The sequence below is a fragment of the Conger conger genome, chromosome 10 (genome assembly GCF_963514075.1).
Source record: "Conger conger chromosome 10, fConCon1.1, whole genome shotgun sequence".
In the NCBI taxonomy this organism is placed as follows: Eukaryota; Metazoa; Chordata; class Actinopteri; order Anguilliformes; family Congridae; genus Conger; species Conger conger.
In genome coordinates, this window is record NC_083769.1 from 21,973,906 (window position 1) to 21,998,191 (window position 24,286).

Below are 24,286 nucleotides of genomic sequence, written 5' to 3' on the forward strand. Positions count from 1 at the left end.
AATGACAGAGGGCTCCACTGATTCCAAACCGGTAGCTTTTCGGAAGCAAATGGAAACAGATATGTTCATGGCTGAAAAATAAATGATGCTTGACATGTGGAATAGTGGAGTTTGCCTGTAGTCTGCCAAATTCAGATTTTTGTCAGCATATTCTAAGAACAGCACACACCCAGCCATCCCAAATCTGTCTCCTGCCACCTACAGTATTATCCCCTGATTTAATTGGCAAAAAAAATGCATTCTGCCGCAAAACGTCACATCAAAAGTTAGATGCATTACAAATAACAATGTGTAGGCAGTGAAATGGCAATATATACAACACTATTGCAAATAGCAATGCTAATATTGTGCATCTGTTCCAGCTGGAACATGTCATAATAAAAATGAAATTACTACAGGCAGAGGAAAGCCTGGCTCACTGTTTTCTCTTTTATTTTTGAGTCTCTCCTTTCCCATGTAGATCAAATCGGGGGGTGTATTGTGGGTAATTATCATAAGTGGAGGCATCTGGGATGCATGCCTAACTGAGTGAGTGCTCGGCAGTGTCCCCCACAGTGCCCCCTGCTGGAGTTGGAGGGTAGCTGCAGCCAGAGAATGTCAACCAGGAATCGTTTGCTTACAAATTGTCAAGAATTGCTCTTAGAATTGATTTTTCTCCATTTGAACTATTTTTTATCTTTTTTTAATTCTTACAATTTTCTGTCATACTCACTGGCCTCATCACCTTACCTCATGACCATAACCTTCTCTCCTCATTCAAAGGGCCTCAAATCCTCTTCAGCGTGTCAACAAGTCAGCACTCACTGTATACTCCACGGGCTGAGCTGAGCAGTCGCTGCGTCAGAGGGGTTTGCCTCGTGTACAGCTGGCGCAGGCAAGACTGCGTGTACCAAACTGGCCAGGGGAGGCTGCTAATGCACAATAAGATGAGAGCAATCCCACTGACTAGAACCCTCCCTCCATGCAGGACTGCCAGCCACAGAACCTTCACTGTAATGCTTTAGTAAATGGTTGGCATTTATATAGCGCCTTTATCCAAAGCGCTGTACAATTGATGCTTCTCATTCACCCATTCATAGACACACTCACACACCGACGGCAATTGGCTGCCATGTAAGGCACTGACCAGCTCATCAGGAGCATTTGGGGGTTAGGTGTCTTGCTCAGGGACACTTCAACACTGCCCGGGTGGGGGATCGAACCGGCAACCCTCCGACTGCCAGACGACTGCTCTTAATGCCTGAGCCATGTCACCCCACCAGTACCAGACCATGAGCCTGCATCCACACACTGGAGCAGTATTTATGCTTTATGAGCCACCCAGCTGCTCCCCAGCATCGTAGAAATGAAAAAAGGGATAGAGAGAGAGAAATGAAATGAAGAAAGGGATAGAGAGAGAGAAATTAAATGAAAAAAGGGATAGAGAAAGAGAGACATATACTCCCTAAAACTCGTCATGGTGATATTCCTATAATTGAAATAGCCGTAATAATACAGTAATAAGACACCAAAGCATAGACTGCATCATGTGCATCTCTGTATGAGCCTGTCCACAGCGACTAGACCAATGAAACGCTAATGACCGCAAGTCAGCCACAGCTCATCTCCCAGATGCATATATAGATAAATATATAAATAAATGCCCGCTGCACTTAAAGACCGCCGTGTATGATGCAAATCGATCAGAGCAGTTCCCATGAGAGGGGGAGGGGCGGGGGCCAAAAACCTGTTCATGAGCTTCCTCATTCTCATTGTCATGGAGTGAGATATATAGAGTATATAAAAAAAGAAGAACAATAACATAATATATACAGTATATATATTTATATTTTTACATATACTGTATATGCATACGGTATATGGGGTGACCCACACGTGGCCACCCTCACAAAATGGAGCAGGCCCGAGAACTGCTGTGCTCTCCTGACCAGAATACTGCAACTACACAGCCTCCCTGCTGACGCTCTCCAGACCGAGCCCAAAACCTGTCAACAAATCACCCCCCTCCCCTGACTTTCACCCACTCCAGACGCAGAGAAAACACGAAGGGCAAGTAAGATGAGGACAGAAGAGAGCAGAGAGACTGTGTCTGACGTTATGCGAATGGGGAACACAGAGAAGGAGTGAAAACCTTTAACGTCCAGCGTCAGCTGCTTTGAGCGTCACCGTGGTCACGCTCTCCACCCTCAGCTCTCCGTCCTGCATGTTGACATTAAAAGAGAGAGACAGCCGAGTGCAGCCGAGGGCAGCCGGTGTGGTCATGAGAAGCCAGACCAGTGATAATCGATGGATGGCAGATAGCCAGGGGTTAGCGAGCAGCCACATGTAAAGCAGCGTTTGAGATGTACAGGCTCCCCAAGGGCTGCCTTCCATTAGCGAATGCTCCCCATTACCAATCCCTCTCCCACACACCCACCTCCACCCCTCTCCCCAGCAACATCATCCTGTTTCTTTGATTTCAAGGAGGGGAGCGCTTACCCAAGCCCCAAAAAATGCATGAACATGCACATGCACATGCACACACACACACACACACACACACACACACATAGGCACACATACACAATGAAAAAACCTACCAATGCCCACACATTCTGTCCTCTCCTCAGCATAAAACAGGGCTTATCTTCTCTTTTGCTTTCTTTGCCTCCCTCAAACCCCCCCCCCAAGTGGACTCATGTTTATTTTCTCTCTCCTTTCGCCCTCTCCCCTCTTCCTTTTCCCTATCTTTTCACAGGTGGGAAAACAGACAAGCTGAACAGCAACATAATCAATCCAGAGGTCTGGAGAGAGCTAATCTGAGCATGAGTCTCTGCTCATTATCTACACGTCTGTGAGAGAGGTCAGTGTGAGAGAGGTATGTGTGTGAGAGAGGTCTGTGTGAGAGAGGTCTGTGTGTGTGTGAGAGAGGTCTGTATGTGAGAGAGGTCTGTATGAGAGAGGTCTGTGTGTGAGAGAGGTCTGTGTGAGAGAGAGGTCTGTGTGTGTGAGAGAGGTCTGTGTGTGAGAGAGGTCTGTATGAGAGAGGTCTGTGTGTGAGAGAGGTCTGTGTGTGAGAGAGGTCTGTATGAGAGAGAGGTCTGTGTGTGTGAGAGAGGTCTGTGTGTGAGAGAGGTCTGTATGAGAGAGGTCTGTGTGTGAGAGAGATCTGTGTGTGTGAGAGGCATGTGTGAGAGAGAGGAATCTATGTGTGAGAGAGGTCTGTATGAGAGAGAGGTGTGTGTGTGAGAGGTCTGTGTGTGTGAGAGAGGTCTGTATGAGAGAGGTCTGTGTGTGAGAGAGGTCTGTGTGTGAGAGGTGTGTGTGTGAGAGAGGTCTGTATGAGAGAGGTCTGTGTGAGAGAGAGGTCTGTGTGTGAGAGAGGTGTGTGTGAGAGAGAGGTGTGTGTGAGAGAGAGGTCTGACAGAATTATCAGTCTGTGATTTACTTTACAGAGTGCACTCATTGAGGCTGGACAGATTCAGCCGACGAATTTCACACATGATGAAGATTAAAGCCTTGCCAGCATCATGGGAATGCATATTTTAAATATTGTTCATCAAGCAGTGCTCTGCGTGAGAGCTGCACGCTCGATAGAAGCTTGGAGACGTTCAGCCCAAAAACCGCATTTCCATCTGTGTGTTGTTTCGCGTTCGTGTCGTAAAAACTCACACACCCTATTCGTTATCTGCATGGCATTTCCTGTTCATTACCAGAATAAAAGGCATTAGGGATGAAAGAGATGATGTAATGCCACAAAAACAAACTGGAGAGAAAGCGATCTCAAGGTCTCATGATCATCGGCGTCTCTGCCTGTCGCTATTGTGGCCAAGCACTGGTGAGGTCAGGCAGGTGACTACAGAAGGTAAAAACCACTACTGAGGAAAGGAAATAAAAGAGAAGAAACTTTGCAATAGCACACCATCCAAAATTATCTGAGATGTGCAGTAAGGTTTTATGGATTGATGGAGTCCAAATTTGCTATTGTAAGATCTGAGAAAAGGCAACAAGGCTGCTGAACCCATGTCTACAACCATCAGTCAAGCATGGTGGAGGATCAGTACAAGATTGGGCATATCTGGAGTCAGTGGTTCATTTTTGGTTTGTATTTTTGTGAATAGACTAAATAAATACTGAAAGATTTGATGGTGTACATAGTTTTGGAGGTTTTAGTTTAATTTTATGCTACATTTTTATTTCAAATATATGTTTGCTACAGTTTCCCTGAAAAAGATATAGCTTGCGCTTAATGGCTGTTCTTACTGGAAGGTAAAAGAAAAGATGGTATTTGACTTTTGCACAGTACTATATTGTTACATAATCATTAAATAAATACAACTATACAATTACAGTTAAAACTGTGGGGGGTGTAGTCTCCTTTTAGTTGGCATAGAGGCCATATCAAAATAGAGGCGAGCAAACCCCCCCCCCCAGTACATATGAAACGCATTCATTCACACACACATTTCACACACTGTAAACATATCTGAAATACTCCTGTCTTTGACTACAGTACTATACTGTATACAGTACTATACTACTATACAGTACTATAGTCCTCAACAGATCCCAGATCCTGTGATGTCACCATTTTCCCCAAAGGAAGGAGTCTCACCCATCCCGCTGCTGTGGACTCCCAATCCTAGTCAGATAATGGCACAGCCCGCAAAACAAACAGGCAGGATATTACATGTAATGAGACGTCAGTAATAATGTCATAAATGAGAACATAAGTGAGCACTATTCAGTCATATTTCATTTATGGTCTGTGGGTACTTGACCAACCAAAGTACCACCATCTACTACGCTTCACGTTTTATTAAGCTCTCAGCTAGCCTTTGCTCATGCACGCATGCATGCGCACACACACACACACACACACACACACACATACAATAGTCCCAAGTTCCAAATGACAATTAAATCAATAATTAATTAAATCAATAATTGAAAACATCCTAATATATTACATATTTTACAAAAACACACTTTAAAGGATGGGAGGACCTGGATTCAAAAGTGGAAGTTGGTCTATTATGGCTCCGGGTTTACACACCATTTTCATCAGTTTAATCAGCTGAGGACTGACTGTATAAAAGTGGCCCTGGGATGGGGTGGGGCAGAAACACTCAGAAACTGGCTCAGGAACGATTGAACTTCAAAGGGCAAAGTGTCACACAAATTAGCACAACAAGAAAAAACACATTTTTAAAATGTCACTATTGGAACCGGGCAAGCAAAAAAAACACTGATATGGCTTTTTGGAGCTACAGCAAGAGAGAGCAGGAAGAGAGGGAATTATGGTGGGGTTGAGACAGAATGCCTAATGTGACTCTAATCTGCAATCAGATATCAGGAGCCAGTGGCTACCCATTGTTATCGCTCAAGCTGTTTTAAGGCCATCGTTAGTGCAAAGACAGCACAATAATAACCATGGAAATTGGCAGGAATCCTATGAAAATTAATCCACATTCCTGGCAACTTCATCTCATTTCTGAACTAAGGTTATCCAGTGCCAGTGGTGCCATTAATGAAAAGATTTATTGTGCAGTTTCATATTATTCACAGACAGTGGGAGAATAATAAACTGGAAAAGGTTTATTTTAAGCTTGGTCTTAAGGAGCGCACCCCCTACCCCACCCTCCCTCCCCTGTGCGGTCCGTAACTGATGTGTACATAAGCGAGAGACTGTTTAGGGCCTGCCAACAGCAGGTCATATAAACCCCAGAAGCGTTTTCTGTTCTCCCTCAAAAAGTGGGACTCCTTCAAACAGCATTAAGATAATTCAGAGCATGGTGTAAAAAATAGGGGGAGGGGGGTTAGGATTGGCTTGAACATGGTCCTCGATGTAGCCAAGTATTTCCCAGGTCCAAGTAAAACACAGTTACTGAGAAAAGAGGAAGAGAGAACAGAGATGTAGGGCTTAGAGTAGTAGGCCAAGTTCCAGAATAGTTGGTCCAAATTTGGGATCAGGAGTGCGTACTATAGAACCAGAGGTTGCACATTAGGGCTTGGGTCAATTCGATTTCAATTTAGCCAGTTAAAATAAATTAACAGAGATATTTTTTGTGAATTGAAAAATGGCAATAAAGTTTGGAGGGGGTTTGCATGAGTGAGATAATTTCATATCTTTCAATTCTCTGACTGAATTTAACTGACCCCAGCTCTGTTACAGGAATCACCAGCAAATGAGGCATTCAATGTCTGGATTTATCTTTTCTTTCATAGATGAGTCTTTCATAGGAGTATTATGTTTTCTCAGTTTTAAAATCATGGTATCTGGCACAGGGCTTCTGCCACATGTCTCAGGTTTACTCACCTGAAGAACTGAGGATCCAAGATCTCGTGGTCTCCAGAAAATACTGCAAATTAATAAAATAAGAATCCTGTCCCACAAAATCTGAGAGGCATGTCCCATTCTGTCCTTGTTGACAGACCGGAGATGTCATGAGTGATAAAAAGGGATAAGTAGATCACACAAGGCAATTTATTATTTGAAAAAATAGCAGTTATAGTAATTTAAGGACATATTTTAGTTATGGCTTTTATTTATATATCAAAAGCCACACCATACATAACATAGAGGAAAATTAGATTACGGTCAGCAAAACCTCAATGGCTGTTCTTCCTCTTGTAAGTCAACACTGTCCTCTAGTGGTAATATACAATACCTTGTTAAATTAGTCCATGAAGTCTAAGTTTCCAGGCCAACCCCTAATTCTGTGCCAATGAATTATGATTCATATCCAGCTGACACGAGGAAATGGGGGAAAAAAACAAAACACAGAGCAGCGTTTCATTTGGAAGCTTTCTTGGCAAGTTGGATACTTTTGTTGGGAAAGTAGCATGCCATGACATTTTTGTCACTAGAGTTCCCCTTTAAATCAAATGCGCATGTGGATGGAAAAATAAATGTATATAGGAATAAGTAGTAGGACCAGCCTTCACCATCTTAACTGCCTCAGTCCTTCTAGGAATTGAGTTGTACATGTTCTGTATGGGCGGCATGGATGGGGCAGTGGGTAGCACTGCCGCCTCACAGCAAGGAGGTCCTGGGCTCGAATCCTCGTCGGCCGGGGCCTCTCTGTGTGGAGTTTGCATGTTCTCCCCGTGGTTGCGTGGGTTTCCTCCGGGTACTCTGGTTTCCTCCCACAGTCCAAAGACGTGCAGGTTAGGCTGATTGGAGAGTCTAAATTGCCCATAGGTATGAGTGTATGAGTGTATGAGTGTGTGAGTGAATGGTGTGTGTGCCCTGTGATGGACTGGCGACCTGTCCAGGGTGTATTCCTGCCTTTCGCCAAATGTATGCTGGGATAGGCTCCAGCCCCCCTGCGACCCTGTTCAGGATAAGCAGGTTAGGATAATGAATGAATTAAATGTTCTGTATGTCGTGATATATTGGTCAACAAGTAAAGTGTCCAACAAATGGACACCATATTCAACACAGTGCTCCACAATGTCCTGTTAAAGCTCCCTGATGGAAGAGATGCGACTTCATCCTGGTGTTCATGAAACCACTTCTGAGTTGGCTTAACAGGGCGTTTGTGGGCGTTATCACATAATAATACGTGGGCATAAGGAAGGAACAGTGTTTGCACCATAGAGTGCACCTGGTTTTACAAAATGGCTTCACATTCCTTGGCCATTATTCATGCAAAGTGATCATCAGACCCAACCTATGAGATGGCTGCCCATCCACAATGTTTAATAGTTGGCAAAGATATTCAGACCTGAAGGCTATTTCCAAAGGTAAACCCATCTAGATATCCGGAGAAGGGAAGAGTCAAAGAACAGACCACATTACTCAGGGGTCCAGGATTTATGCTCTTTACAACAGGCTGTGTAGCTTTGTTCATTAGCCTTGGATACGAGTGCTTTCTAAATGGCGGCCCAAGCATAAATACCAGCTTTGTGAAGCTCTCACTGTACCATCTGCGTGGAGGTTGCGGCACAGAGGTATTGACTCCATGTAGTTTTGGGGCGCTGTAGAAACTATACAGTTAAGTACAGTTTCTACAGTTTATACAGTTAAGTCTCTGTCACAAGCTTGGACCGCAGTTCTTCTGCGCTGATTCTGTTTCTCACATGTTTCCAGTTTTCAGCACTGTTCCCCTTGCCAAATTACTGTGACTGCAATTCAAGCACCAAGCATTTGTTCCATTTGGAACTGTGTTAGTGCGCTCACATTGTGTGGGAAACTCAAGTACATATAGTACTACTAATTGGCATTAAACTCAATTAATCAAGTATGGCTGTTTATCTAATTGAGATGAAGTTACTCAAAGTTAGTTGTTTTCATGTGTTGTTTGGTATATGCAAATTTGCCTTTGTATATCACAGAAATAAATAAAAAAACTAAAATTCAAATGATATTTTTTAGCATTTTTATTTTTGCTTTGCATTTTTATATAAAAAAGGTTTCTTTTATTAGGCCACAATCAAAATTCTCAGTTAAATAATGTCCTCCCAACTAGTCAAATTTATCTCATACAATCATTCCCTCTCTCTCACCCTCACACACACACACATTTAATGCTTTCATATTGGACTGAAAGAATGACTATTTTGAATATAAATTCATGCTTTGAATAAATCTTCCAGAAGAGACTCATGTTACAAAATGGGCTGTACATAAACTCGTGTTGGATTCACAAGCCCATGTCCTCATTGAAGACTGGAAAACCTCTAAACGCAGCTAATCCATAAATTAGGAGATCACAGAAATGAATAAGGTTTAAAATAATTTAGCAGACAAGGCCTATGAATGATGTGTGCCCTTGAACATGCTCTATGAATGGCTGGCAGTTTCCCCTGAATTGTTTACCCATCTTAATATACAGCTTCTACAGCTATAACTGTGTTTCATTAGCAGTTAAATGAAGAGAGTGCCCCCTAATGGCTAGGTAAGCAGCATGCAAGAGCTCACACAATGTATTAGAATTACAGAACTCATCCGGTACCATTCGGACCTTCACAAAGGACTGTGTTCACAGAAGGGCAATGGAGTTTACAGTACGCACATCAGGAGTCTGTTGTTAATGGAGACAGCATGGGGAAGGGGCCGTTTAGAGCAGTTTCGGGTCCAGCACATTTACAGTACGTGCGTTTAGAGGGGTTTTAACAGCCAGCACTGCATGGATTAACCAAAATTTGCGTGTCAATAACCACACGTTAAATGTTCAGTCAAACAGAGGAAGAAAAAAACAAAACAAAGTCACGGTAACACAGATGACCCCTTATCTTCTGGTCCATTCTGAACCAACTGTCCAACTCCAGTTTTGTCCTGTAGAGCCAAGTCAAAACATGCCTTTAGAAAGGAACTGAAGGCACCCAGTAACCCAGGTGAGACTAGGTGAGTAGAGGCAGTGAGAAAGCAGTGTCTATAAGTCAGGGACAGCAACAGGACGCCTACTTCAGCCCCCTACAGCTCTTCCTGCCCCCTACAGCTCTTCCTGCCCTGCGGACAACACTTGTAAACAGCAGACAGGTTCAAACCATGGGTGTGACATCGCTGCTGCACCCCTTACTGCACACCTCCTGCAGTACTTCAAACTGCTACAGTAATATAAATTGGAGAACGCATTTGCGGTATGCCTGCCACACCAGATAAGGGTGTCTAAGGAACTACATCGCATAATCAGATAAATAAACCATTTTTCCCCATTTGCGATGAATGCACATTCGGTTTAACAGAGACAGGAGATGTGACTGCTGAATACTGGTCAAATGATTTGGTTTGCTTGCTGCCTGAAGGAACAACAGTCATCAATAATGCTCACATTCACTCGACAATCCTAAGGGAGTTTCAGTCTTTAAGACAATCGGAATATACATATATCTATGTAACAACCTTATCTTGGTTAGCTCAGTTTTCAGCTAAAATTGTAAAGAAAGAAAACAAAAGTAAAACCTAAAACAAATGCACCTTTTGGGAGAATGCAGCTGATCTTGCCCAAACTCTGCTTATAAACTTGAGCACATTAAAATGGGAGATATTCACAAGCCAAGCACGATGGAATTTGGAGAGTGCAGACAGCCCTCCCTCCATCCTTCCCACAATGGGCGACGCTGTGGCCAACTGTGTGTGGCCTGTGGGGCGGTCAGCCACAGTCAGCACTGGTGTGGTGGAGAAATATGCATCAGCCGAGATCTCTGCATCACCTTCCGGGTAATCGTTATGCATTGACCCCTTATCGGATACAACGCTATCACGATTGTTTACGTTGTGCGCCTGCATACATATACATTACGTTATTTTTAACTTCATAGCCGCCCGCTAGCTAGGTAGCTATAGCCATAAGAAGGCTAGCTACCTAGTTGTCTATATGGATACGCTTAAACCTATCAAAGTGGTTAGGGCATGAATATATGAATTATACCCACATGTAATTCACACATCTACCCGCAGTGCCGTCTGGCTATACAGCGCTAACTACGCAAGGTGCAGCAATAACTTCCTTATTAGCCGACAGGCAAATAAGAGCAAGAAAGTGAATGTAAACACTCAAAAAGTCGTAGCGTAAACAATTATGTGATAGCATGTAGCCAATAAGGGTTGATGCATCAACTGGCCTGTAGCGTAGTGGTTAAGGTAAATGACTGGGATACGCAAGGTCGGTGGTTAATCGGTCGGTGGCTAATCTCGGTGTAGCCGCAATAACATCCGCACAGCCGTTGGGCCCTTGAACAAGGCCCTTAACCCTGCATTGCTCCAGGGGAGGATTGTCTCCTGCTTGGTCAAATCAACTGGAGGTCTGCCAAAATGCCAATAATGTAATGCAATGCATCACGATGACCCCGGAGCACAATACAGATAGCTCAGCAGCAGGCAGGGTGCGGAGTCGATACCTGACCGTGGGGCCCATCTACACACCGGAACAGCACCTTAACTGGATGAGCCACACAGCAGCCCTATCCTTTTGCAATTTTACATCAGATTAAAAATATATATATGACTTAATAGATTTTTTCAGTCATATCAACGAACAGGAGAACTAATGTTAAGGAACGTGTGAATCAACACGAACTGAGACATCACTGCCAATATCACCACACAAAATATATCACAGTATGGCAATATATCTACTGCCTCACATACGCGTAGCTCAAGAGAAGATGCCTACTCGTTTGACATTTCAATACTTTCTCAGTCAGCTGTATAAAGACAGAGAAAGTTGCAATGATCGATGTAATGCACTCGGACAAATAACCTTTACAAAGTGTTGTGAGTGCTGCACTAACTGACTGAATACCTAATGTTGCCACAGACCTACATGTAACATGTACAGGACTGACTGACACAGATTAATGGAGATACAAAATATTACACCTTTTTTTTTATGGCCATAATTAACAATAAACCCCCAAATAAAATAGTTAATACAATTTAAGAAATGTGAGGTTTGAGGGTGGAGCCCTGTGTAAATTAAAATAAAACTATTTCCTTCCTCTGGAAAATAAGATCAAAACTCATCTAGCCAATTATTGTTCACAAACACGGAAAATAGACAAGTACAACAACAGACAAGGGAACCAAGCTCATACCACCTGAGCAGCAACTAAAATGACTCAGCACTGTGCAAAACATACATTAATATTACTCTGCTTGTTTGTGCCTTCTTGTTAGAGACAATTGTGCACATTTTAGAGAAGATATTTAAGTAGTGATGTATAGACATCGATTGTGGCTGAACGTGCCCATATACAACCACATTCACAAGCAGTTGCAGGCTCGTTTACAGTAGCAGTAACTAGATGGTTGTATTTTATACCCTGATCACATGACTCACTCCTCAGTGAGCTCAACTGTTCATAAACATCTTTTCAAGAGGAAAAATTAGTGTTCTCTCTCTCTGTACTTTTCTCTTTTTTTAGTATAACGTTTTGGTCATTCTCCAGGTACCTGCATTCAGAGAATGCACTAAGACTGCCACTATCCACAGAACTAGTAAATGCCCAGTTGCATGCTTGTGCAAGGTAAATTATTTGCAGAAACAGTACACCAAATGGAACCTTTCTGTAGAAACAAAAATGAATATGTAATCTTGTTAAGGTTTTCATTAATGGGACTTTCATGTCGGCTACATTGGTCCAGGCAGAACCAATATTGTGATTTAATCACAATAGGATGGGGTTGAGTGAGGTAATTGATATGCCGCGACCGGAGAAAAGGCAGTTAATAAAATAAAATTAAATTAAAAAAAACTGTGCAAACCTGCATATTTGGTTTGCCTCCGTCTTATAGTACACAAAGAAACGAAAAGTCAAGTTTACGGATACAGTAAACAAGTAGCGCTTTCTGGTCTTTTTCATGTTCTCGATGAACATGACACAGTACAAATACAACGTTACCAAGTATTCCCAGGATTGGTCCACTAGCAGAGGGGGACACGTCAGTGGCTCACGTGGCCTGAGAGGGCACATTGGAGCGACACTCCTTTCAGAAAACAATACCGGCGATCTCCACGTCCATTATTCGCAAACCTTGTCGGCCATTTTACAAACAGCGTGAATCCCATTGCCATTTGACGAGGTAAGTCGCAGTTCTGCCAAAACTCAAGCTTGAGTGGCGAACCGCCAAATAAACCTGAACTTCAGGTCGCAACCAAAGGGTCCAATTCACAGCCAGCACCAGCCTCTATACAGTCAGTTTCCTCATTATGGGACAGGCCTTGGGAAATGCAATACCCATCTGTGGCCCTCGGTAACATCTGCCCCCTCTCCTACTCTCACCTACTCTGTACATGCACACTTCTGATAGTCCATCTTTAATATTTCATCTGATATTTAATCTCTGTACAGGAATATTATGAATACATAAGGTAGGCGATACGCCGTTTTCAGTGCGCTTTTGTGCAAAACATCTGCGGGCGAGAGGGCGGAGCTAAGCCTCCGAGTGCAGCAGGCTCCCTTCTCCTTCGAAGGCAGCGACGCTGCCCTCCATGCAGGCCCCCTCGCCCTGCTCCTCCTGCTCCCTCCGGTCCCTCTCCTCGGCGCTCTGGAGGTGATGCACGGCCTCCTCGTTCTCCAGGGCCAGGCTGTCCCGCTGGGTCAGGTGATCCGTAAGGGGGGAAGGGAGACAGGCCGCAGGTTCGGGGTCGGGGAGTACGGCCTGGGCAGAGGGAGCGCTGAGCTCCTCCAACCCTTCTCCCGCCAGGCCCCCCAGCTGCCTCCTCTTCTCCAGGTCCAGCTTCATGACGGTGTGCAGGTAATGGGTACGCACCCGCAGGGGGTTAAACTCCACTCGTCCCACCGCGTTCCCGCACCCGTCCCGAGTACAGCCACATGGGAAGGACATCCTGTCCACCTGCAGATGGGACAGGCGTTAACACACGCTGAGGAGTTAGCACACTCAGGGAGGTTAGCGCACACAGAAGCTTTAGCACATGCAGGAAGGTTAGCACAAGCTAAAGGGTTAGCACATGCAGGAAGGTTAGCACAAGCTAAAGGGTTAGCACATGCAGGAAGGTTAGCACACGCAGAAGCATGAGCACAAGCTAAAGGGTTAGCACATGCAGGGAGGAATAGCTCAAAATGCAGTTGTGCCAAAACCAGCAGACCCTACATTACTGAAGGCCCAGGCTCAGGAAATCCAATCCCCTCCCCTCCCCCGCCTCCTCCCCTTCCACCCTCCTCCTCCTCCTCCTCCTCCCCTTCCCCCCTCCTCCTCCTCCTCCCCCCCCCTCCCCCTCCTCCCCCCCCTCCCCCTCCCCCCCCCCCCTCCCCCTCCCCCTCCTCCTCCTCCTCCTCCTCCCCCTCCCCCTCCTCCTCCTCCTCCTCCTCCTCCTCCTCCTCCTCCCCCTCCTCCTCCTCACCTGGCACTTGATGCCGGCCAGGCTGCAGCTGCAGTGGCGGGGGTCGCAGTAAACGCGGCAGTCGCAGCCGCAGTCCTCGCGGGACAGGCGTATGGAGCGCAGCTCGGCCTTCTCGCGGGCGTCGATGCGGCCGATGCCGGAGGCGCGCAGCAGGGCCCGGCGCCGCTTGATTGGCAGCGGCTGCAGGAAGAAGCACTCGTCCACCTCCACCCCCTCCACATCCAGGTCCTCGTCCGACACGTCAGCGAGGGTCAGAGCTTCTGCTGCCGCACACGCCACTGTGCCGTTACGCGTGAGCTGAGGAACACACACACACACACACACACACACACACACACACACATACACATACACATACACATACACATACACACATACACACATACACACACACACACACACACACACACACACCAAACTGTAAATTACTAAGCAAAACATAATGAACATATAGTCACTGGCATTCCTGCGGCTTGTAGGTTGTAGAATAGTCACCGGCCTTTGACTCAAATAAACAGAGCGCAGTGCCCTGCCCGTTCCGCACCCTGCCCGTTCCGCACCCCGCTGCCCCCTCACCTTGCGTTTGCGCGCCTCCAGCTTCTCCTGGTGCAGGTGGCGCCGCAGGGCCTGCAGGTGGCCGTGCTCCTGCTCGCGGGCGAATTCGCCCAGCGTGTAGCGGCGGGCGGCGCTGTGCCGACGGGCCATGCCCAGCGAGCTGCCCCCCTGGCTGGGCACGCTGGTGAAGCCCTGCCTCCGCGAGAAGTAGAACACCGTCACCGCGCCGAAACGCACCCGCTTCCCACCCATCGGGGGCACCCTCCGCCGCAGGATGGAGGTGGCTGCGCGTCACGGACGGGGGGAGAGAGGAGGAGAGAGAGAAGCAGGACCGTGAGGAGGCTCTTTATGGACGCACACGCGTCGAGAGCAGAAAGCAGGAGGGAATGTTCAGCCTTAAGGCCACACACTCATGGCCCTATCAAGTGAGACACAACGACTGATGACATTCATGGGTAAACAGGGGAAATGCGGGGGGGGGGGGGGGGGAGAGGAGAAGGATAAGAGGGAGGCGGTGGGGTAAGTCACTAACATCTGCAGAGGAGGGAGCAGGGAAGCCACAGAAATCCAATTATGAAGGAGACGGAGGGACTGCACGGAATGCAGGACTGCACGGATTAAATTATAGTTTGCGTGGGGTTTGCATGTGAGAGGTTGTATGTGGGGTTCTCTTGTAAGGGGCTGCACATCTTTTCAACATTTCTCTCTCATTCAGACTGCAGATTTACAGTTGTTACACTACAGGCATTATCCAGAGCGACGTACAACAAAGTGCATAACTATGACCAGGGACAAGTGCACTGAAAGACCCTAGAGGGAAGTTCCAAGTGCTGGGATTGACCACAAAGATAAAAACTTTGAGATTAATCGGATGACTCCTCCTCTTACGGGTCAGGGAGGAGCAGGAGGGGGTGAGGGGCGCACTCTTACGGGTCAGGGAGGAGTTGGAGGAGTTGGAGGAGCAGGAGGGGGCGTTGAGGCTGTCGCAGCTCTCTGCGCTGTCGCTGCTGGAGACCTCATCGTCTGAATCCTTGGGGGTAGAGCAGGTGGAGCCGGGGTCCACCTCCTCAAACCTGCGCTTCAGTCCCAGAGTCCGCACAGACTCCATCACCTCACCGCCTGTCAATCACAGGGGCAGAGACACAGGGACCCGTTACATAACCGGTCAGGGAGGGGATAAAGCAATGGAAAGCAACTCGCTCTCACACCTGCTCATTACACCACCTAGTATTGGTCATTTGTCATTTGGAGACTGAATATGCATACAATATGTTTATAATTTGAAAAAAAAGAAATCTATGCACAGTGCCCTCCAAAATATTTGGGATAAAACCCCCATAATTTATTTATTTGCCTATTTGCCTATTTGCCTCTTTGCCTCCACAATTTGAGATTTGTAATAAAAACATAACGTGGGTAAAGTGCACACAATAAAGGGCATTTTAATACATTTTGGTTTCACCATGTAGAAATTAGAGCAGTGTTTATACAGTGGTCATTCTGTTGCATATCCTTTGCATGCAATGACTGCTTGAAGATCCATGGACATCACCAGTTGCTGGCTGTTGTCTCGGATGATACTCTGCCAGGCCTGTATTGCAGCCATCTTTAGCTCATGCTTGTTTCAGGGGCAAGTCCCCTTAGGTTCTCTTCAGCACATGGAAGGCATGCTCAATTGGGTTCAGATTGGGTCATTGAGTGGGCCACTCAAGAATTGACCATTGCTTTCAAAAACTCCTTCATTGCTTTAGCAGTATTTTTGGGATCACTGTCTTGTTGTAGAATGAACCACCGGTCAATGAGTTGAGGCATTCACTTGAACTTCATCAGATAGGATGTGTCTATATACTTCAGAAGCCGTAATACATGCCCAGGCCATAACACCCCCATCACCTCACAGATGAGGTGGTATGCTTTGGATCTTTGGCAGTTACTTCTCTCCTCCATACTTTGCTCCATACATCACTCTGATATAAATTCATCTTCTCTCATCCATCCACAAGACCTTTTTCCAGAACTGTGGTGCCCCTTTTAAGTACTTCTTAGCAAAAACTGTCATTGGCCTGCCAGTCCCTTTGAGATTAGTACACTCACCAGTGCTCTTTTTAATCTTAAATATGTTACATACAGTTGATTTTGGTAAGCCTAAGGTTTGGCCGATGTCCCTAACCATTTTATTCTCATTTCTCAGTCTCATAATGGCTTAATCGACTTCATTGACACAACTTTGGTCCTCGTGTTGATAAGCAGCAAGAATCGTTTCCAAAGGTTTGAAAAGACTAGAGCAAAGACTAGGTGCTGAGAGTTCACTTATACCTGCATTATGGAGACAATTAAACACACCTGAGCAATTACAAACACACTTATGGTGCCCTGAAATGGGGGGACTATGTATAAACACTGCTGTAATTAATGCATGGTGAAAACAAAATGTATAAAAATACCCTTTAACCTCTTAAGTGGGCCACTCAAGAATCATTCCTTTTTTCAGGGTGAAATTTTCAATCACTATGGTAACAGAATATACTGTTTGAAAGCGTTAAAACTCTCTCGTTGTATCTGTATAACCTACTTTAAGAATAGTAAGCCTTTTTTGGCATGACATTTTTAAGCCTGTGTCAAGAAAAGGGGTGATATTTAAGGGGTTAATAAAATTGCAAACATTATGGAGGGCCCTGTATATATCTTTATCTTAACAAATGGTCTCTAACAGGAGTAACATGGCTATGCCAAGAAGTTTTTAAAATGTTTTTTTTAATTTCATTTCAAACAATTGCACTGAAGGAGACATTCTTAAATATCATTCTGAATCTTACAGCAAAAGGGAAACACAATTAAACCCATTTTAGGCCTGAACACACCAGCAAATACATGCTACAAAACAACAAAAGTAAACCCATGAGTGGCAGCATTAAAACTGGCTTTAGCAAACCTCTGGGGTGAGTGTGAGGCATTCTGGGAAATGGCCCCAGTGGCTGAGCGGCCTTCATTAGCATATTCTCACATCCAGACTCTGAATATGCAGCGCAGCCAGCCTCCCTGCGCTCTAAAAATGTCCAACATCACCTCGAAAAGTGGCATGAGACGAACGTACTTCTTTTGATCACGTTTCACCTAAAACATGAAAATGCAAATCGGCTGACAAGTGAACAACGTCAAATGAGTGCCGGAGCAGCAGAGATGCTGAAAACATGATGAGCTCCTGCCCTCTCTCTGGGTGGTGGAGGCAGCAGTGCTGAGGTGGAGGCAGCCTGGCATTTGAAGGGGGGGAATACAGGAATGAAGAAATAATAAATAAAAACTTACCCAAGCCTCGGTCACAGAGGCAGGCGGGGAAAGGATGTATGGGCATGCAAGCTGCAGCCCCAACACAATATAACCGCGTCTGGAGGCTCCTGTCAAAACCCACTGCTGTTTCCTGCCTCCCAGGTCCCTCAAGGTGACATCACCTTCCGACCCCTCCCCTTTCATTTTTGCCTTCGCTGCCGCCCTCCGTCCGGGAATAAAAAATGCTATTAAGATTTCAGACTGGACAACGGTTGCCATGGCAATGGTGGGAAAGCGCAGTTTACACCAGCGCCTGGGACCAGCAGATCTCCCCTCTCTATTCCATAATGATGAGGCTTTTGCTCTGCAAAGGGGCCAATGTAGCCAAATTTAGAGGTTAAACGAGGTAAAGCCAGTGGCTTTGAGCATTACCCCTCTCCACAGCGGGGTACGAGATCTGTAACACACGCCCCAAAACAAGTACTTTTGGCCTCACCAGAAAAGACTGTATTCAGGCACATGGAAAGTGAAATCTCAGACCCTGGCTCTTGTCAAAAAGGTGTGCTTATAGAATGTATGCTTGTAGAATGTATTAAGTGAATGAAGGTGACTTAACATGCATCTCAAGTTTTCACAAGCCCAATGACTTCCTAGGATGCATTTGGTACATTATAATTATTACACAGAATAGATTTTCATGTGCCCAATGAAAATTAATTAAACCACTCGTGTCAGAGATAACATTCATGCAGTTTATTAGAGATGAACCCTGGGCTGAATTCTCTCTTCTGACCCAACAGACTCTGCTGTATAAAAAGACACTTTTACATCAAAACACATTCGCTCTTTCAAATTCCAATAAAATAAAAGCACATAGCCCATTTTCTCATTGCAAGAAGTGCCCCTTTAATTTTAGACCCACATACCTGTTTGTCTCAATAATGAAACATTTAAATGGCATGTAAAAATGGCTATCAATATTATAGTGCCTTGACCACAACATAAAAATCCAAAAGACTTGCAGTGCGTTTAAACGGCACCACAAACGCAGCAGCAGCTGCACTGAACAGAAAAACATGTCCACGACCATGACCGTGTATAAACTCAAACACGGTCATATTTCAGTCTGCATGCAGAAAACCGACACTCTTCAAGAATGAAGAAAGTAATCTAAAAAAACCTAACAAAAAAGTCCAACGTCAAAAAGAAAAAAACTATTCATTCAAATTTCAGAAAATAAAATAATATATTGAATATGTCTCATTTGTTTCCTGTGTCTTTCAAATTGCTTTCAGGGGCTGTGGGCTTTGTTAAACAATGAAGCAATGCACTCTGGGATTACTGAGTCGGGTTGCAAATCTTCCCTTTTTGGGAGGGCCAGTAGCTGTAATCAGGAGTGTGTTTCTCAGGGCTGTTGATTTGCATTTGTATCTGCATTCAACTGAATGCCTTTCAAATCAAATTAGTGACTTAAACCACTGAGAACAGTCACTGCCTGCCACTTCAAAAAGGAAAGCTTTGGAGTCAGAGAGAGTGCATTGCTTCAGCAAAGGCCACAGTCCTTTTAACTGCAAATAAGAACATAAGCAAGCAATTTCGATACAGCAACCAAATTAGTTTTCATTTGCCACTCAGCATTTCAACATTTTTTCCAGTGGAGATTTTCTTTAATAAAAGTTTTTCTGGCACCAATGACTGGTGTCAGATGTTTTTATGGGAGGGCTTGCATTTTAACCCCTCGAGAAGCCCCTTCAGCACCCAGGTGGAGTTGGGTGGATGATTGCTAAATCGATATAGGCCTTGATTTGCCTGAAGGTTACGAGAGCCTGCCAACATAAATATCACGACCCTGTGCGGCTGCACAAAATGTAACATTTGCTAAAGAAACCTCAAATTATTACATTATGAGAAGCAACAATTGGTAAGTGCTTTTTATTTTACCATTTCAAATTGCTCTAATCCAATAATAAAAGTTAAAATATAGTGCAGAACTATTTTATAATTTTAGATGACAGCTCTAGGAGTCTCCCAAACATGTTGCCTCAATAAAACCAGCTCCTTCTTTGGCCTCCTGGGTATAGCATCAAGCTAAAGAGCTAGTCCTTGGTAGAGAGACACACCCCGCTTCCTGGAAACGAAGCCCAATGTTTATCTACCAGTACCCACACCAGAATTATTTGGAAGACAGAGCTGACAGCAAATACCAGGAATTAAACAAACAACTCACTCCATGCAGTTTCATAAAACGGGAAGATTCAAATTGGCAGGCACAGCCAGTATCCATACACCCAAAACAAACAAACCCCAAACAACCTATAGGTACCGTTCTCATGGGTACCTGCTGAAGCTAAGCAGCAACGAGCTTGGTTAGTATGTGGATGGCAGATGACCGGGGGAACCCGCGTTGCTGCTGCATGAGGTGTTTACAGGCCAGTATAGAAACTCAATGACTCAGCACAGTAATGGGAGCAAAGTGCTCTAGAAGGTTCTATCCTGCAGCTGAGATTCACAGATGGTCTAAGATCCTGTAAGCACTTTTAGAAAAGGCTAGGTGGTGTTAAACCCCAGTTTACTCCTGGCCACTAAATCACCCCTTTAATTTGATTGGCTATACACTTGCATCTGTAAGTACACAGGTGGAATACTACTGGTTATGATGGAATTGAAGTGGAAATCTACAATGTTTCAATGGAGCCACTGTGTCACAGTCAGATCAGAGCACCAAACCAAAAGCTGAGGAACTAGCCGCAAACTGGGGCCAATAACTCTGGAGGACAAGACGGATAATCACGAGGAGGAGGCCAAGTAGGCCACAAATCAAAAAGTGCCAATAGGAACAGAGTGCCCTGGGTTAAGTTGGGAGAGGAAAATCAGGGAGGGAAACATACATTTGGCAGAGAGAGAGGGATGCATCAAAATGGCTGACCCAATTAAGTCAAGGCTGCATTTAAGGGCCAATTTTGGGAGACATTTTTAGCAAGATGTCTCCAGACATCTAAATCCCATCAGTTCCCATTTTAGAGATGGCTGCCATTTTTGAGATTGGGTAGCCAGTTTGTGGTCTGCAGTCATTGTTATACCAAACCGTGTAAGTACACACAGATGACTAGAAACAAATATTCTTCTGGGTGTGTTTAACCTTCCAGGATAAGGATAAGTCCAGAAAAATACTACCCTGAGTTTAACAGTAGCAGTGAAAACCCCTAAAGTTATCTTTTCATTCATGAATCTTCATTCAAATTGAATTTAGTCTCAGACTGAGCTTAATGGATGGCCTTAGAACTCATAAACAAAATACTTATGATGTGCAGTATTGTGCCAACAGCGAGTGGTGTAGCCAGAAGTAATACACTTTCTGGACTGTGGAGCAGAAAAAAAAAGAGGGCTGTTAACCAGTGCCCTCCCACCTTAAATCATACTAAATATTAAACCCACTCTAGATTCTCCAATCTCCTCACATGGGAAATAAGATATTCAATGTATGCTTTTCCCAGATGTGACCTACCTGCTTACTCTCCCGTTTTTATGCGGTTTAAGCTGCTATGATTCAACATGTTCCACTGCTTTATACTAAGAAAATACCAATTTATTATTAAGACATTTTTGTTTTTACTCCAGATTTGTATAGGCCAGAAGTACTGCATGGGCTTGTGTAATAACAATGCAGACAATGCAACTCCAGTATTGAATAGTATACCATAAATTAAAAACAGTCCAATTTAAGTCCAGTACTGTTAATTTGGTCATATTTTTGTATTTTTGGTGAGGGTGCGGTTCAGTAAATGAATCTCGGTGCCAATTATTGTTATACATACGGTTCTGAGCAAACCACAATCACACCTAAAGTGGGCCAAGAATAAAGTGAGACATAAACCAAACATACAGAACATACATCAGCAGCATCAGACTAGCTTGGCCAGAGTTCCAATGCGCATAGTTATTTGACACAGGATCTTGTTTCAATCAAGTTATAGTAATTTGGTTAAAAATAACTCGCCGTGACAGAGATCCATGGCATATTTGGGTACAACTACAGACAAGACGAGAAGGAAGCAGAATCCAGTACTGTATGCGAATGATTACGTACTGTAGGCCAAGTCCCATTCCACCCATACACTGGCGAATGGCCAAAGATGCCAAAGATTGTGCTTTTCGTGAACACATTTATTTTTGACATAACAGCAAAACATTCGGGGACATCACCATTGAGGTTTTGGGCAAATACATCCTCATGCACTAATAAGGGGGAAACTTGAGATTGGCGTGGTTAAATTCAATTCAGATAATAGTAGGCTACAGTAATTGGAGAAACCGTTGTAGGGGTTGGCATTAGCTCCGGCTCCAAGACAGAACCATCTCAAGTAGTGTCGTGCTGATACAGACCAGCTCCGCACGCCCCGTCTCCCCCATTACTATTTCGGTCTTCCATTCATGTGTAGTACTATAGTAACTGTCTAACTGACTCAGGGACCACGAAACAACAGTAGCCACTTACCTTCGGAGAATCTGAGATCAGCTTCACCTCGCAATACGCTCCTTTTATTAAATAAGAATTTGTCTCCTTGACTTGTTTCCGGCTTGGATTTTCGTGTCCTTTCTTCTTACTGCGTTATCTTTTCCCTTTATCGCTGGCTGGTTGCAGACAAGGACATTTGCGAAGCGTTTTTAGCCCAAGGGGAAAATAGGGCATCATTTGTAGAATTAGACCCGGCGGTTACACGCTATATTTCGGTTTCTCACAATTATTCACAGGGAAAAATGCCGCTGCAGCATGGGAAATGAAATGTATCTTAATGGGAAATGTATCGTAAGGGCAACTGAATGAATCAAGCCGGCGATTAACCGGGAGGGATCAGCGAAGGACTTCATCCAGATGTATTCAGCGTTTAATTGAGCATTTTAGCTTAAATTGCATTTTCGTTCAAATTAAATTGCAATGGCATGGAGTTCGTGATTTATATTTTTCTTCTTTCCCCTTTAAAAGCTGCAAGTCAAAAGAAAAGTCCGTTGCATAGGCTATTCATTTCTGTGATTGTAAGCTAACCATGATCGTTTTACTCCAATTATTCGTTTTAAGTTGTCTCAGGTACACGAGTCTCTTAAGCCCTTTACGATATACAAAATGTTTCAGTTTTCTTGCGGAACGTGTACTGTACCTCCTGTCCGACTTGTTACAATGCAACAATAGCGTTTGGAATGCTACACGGTGGAAGTATATACTCATGCTGACATCACAGGTATCCCACACACAGAGCACGCTGGGAAACGAAGTCACAAACTGTTCTATTGTTCAAACAAATGTGTGGCTAATTTGGATAGCAATCCTACACACACTCCGGTAGAAATACAAGTACTTGCAATGTCTTGAAAACGACCATTGTATTGTGTTTGAGAGGAAAACAAACCCCACAAAGCAAAATCTTTCTAGAAGCTTTCTAGAAGGTGTTTTGGTGTCCTTGTTGCGAGGCACAATCGTCATGGCAACTGAAGCTGTGGTTTATTTTCAGAATGTAAAAATACCCGCTTCGTGAAGACAGTGGAAAAAAATATAGCCCACTTGCGTAAATCAGAATTTACGCAATTTCTGTTGCTTAAAATATCAACATCAGATATCATAGACTGTAAGGCTATTAAAAAATGGTACGTAAGAGGAAGAGCAAAACAAGAGCAGAACAAATTCAGCAAGAGCAAAAGCCTCAAATTCAGATTTTCAGAATTACTACCACATTAATCTCTTTACACCCCCAGACATCAAATATTTCATGAGATCGTCCCTAGGGATGGTGGGTGTACCCTTCTATATGAGAAGTACAGAACAGAACAAAACGGAACCCAGGACAGAAAAATATGGGGAAAATGTTTCTACCGAGGTCCCTGGGCAATAATTATACTGAATTGGGGGACAGCTAGAATATGAGGGAGAAAGCACTTTGCATACAGAACAACACAAAAATGGACCTCAAGGCAATCATATATTGAACCTCAAGTAAACCAGTGATATCTCACCTTTTAATTTGAGGATCAACTGTTCTGAGATCAGTGGGGGCACTTGGGCAAGGTTTTACTCAGGTATATTAATATAAGACCAGTTTTAAGACTACGATGGGAACATCACCTATCGGAAGCATTGTGACCCTCAGGGTTGACATTTTCAGCTGGATGGAGGGTCTTGGAGGCACACTGACTTGGAACAAGTGTTGGGCTCAATTCTCAAATTTCTTGTGCAATTTCCCAAGACAAAGAACATGAGCATATTTAAGAAATTTAAAAATGCCATTGGGCAACAGTGAATCAAAATTTACATTACATTATAGTCATTTGGCAGACGCTCTTATCCAGAGCAACTTACAATAAAGTGCAAATCATAACCAGGGTGCACTGAAAACCCTAGAGGGAAGTACAGTTCCAAGTGCTAGCGTGATCACATAGATAAAAAACTTGAACCCTTGTAAAACATTTGTGCAGATATCGACCGGAAACATGGAAAACACTACCAGGAGCCTATGTGACCTCCTCCTTATCCTAAGATTAGGTTCATGAGACCAGCAAGGACAAAGTTTGTGAGAAACTCAAAACCTAAAAATATAGATGCAGGCAGAAATTAACTGGATTCAAGCAGCAATGAGCAAATGGCACACAACTGCAGTCATAAGTATCATTTGCCATGACAT

At 44.3% G+C, this 24,286-nt stretch overlaps 1 protein-coding gene across 2 annotated transcripts; it reads right to left on the bottom strand.

Moving 5' to 3' along the window:
- Positions 1 to 8,349: 8,349 nt before the first annotated feature.
- csrnp2 (cysteine-serine-rich nuclear protein 2) lies at positions 8,350 to 22,778 on the bottom strand. 2 transcript variants are annotated; one of them, XM_061258006.1, is made up of 5 exons: positions 22,111 to 22,778; positions 15,279 to 15,467; positions 14,370 to 14,632; positions 13,794 to 14,090; positions 8,350 to 13,285 (listed from the first exon to the last, which is right to left on the bottom strand). In XM_061258006.1, the coding sequence occupies exons 2-5, from the start codon at positions 15,454 to 15,456 to the stop codon at positions 12,863 to 12,865; spliced, it is 1,161 nt and encodes a 386-aa protein (XP_061113990.1). In that variant the 5' UTR covers positions 15,457 to 15,467; positions 22,111 to 22,778; the 3' UTR covers positions 8,350 to 12,862. The 2 variants fall into 2 exon arrangements, with proteins under 2 accessions (XP_061113990.1, XP_061113989.1); XM_061258005.1 differs by lacking the exon at positions 22,111 to 22,778 and adding an exon at positions 17,281 to 17,399.
- Between the last annotated feature and the right edge of the window lie 1,508 nt (positions 22,779 to 24,286).

Coding starts and splice junctions, on each gene's coding strand:
- csrnp2 (XM_061258005.1), bottom strand. CDS start 17,344: ATGCTAATGAAGGCCGCTCAGCCACTGGGGCCATTTCCCAGAATGCCT. Junction 14,633..15,278: donor CTCCAACTCCTCCCTGACCC/GTAAGAGTGCGC, acceptor CGTGACGCGCAG/CCACCTCCATCCTGCGGCGG. Junction 13,286..13,793: donor TGGCCGGCATCAAGTGCCAG/GTGAGGAGGAGG, acceptor TCCCATCTGCAG/GTGGACAGGATGTCCTTCCC.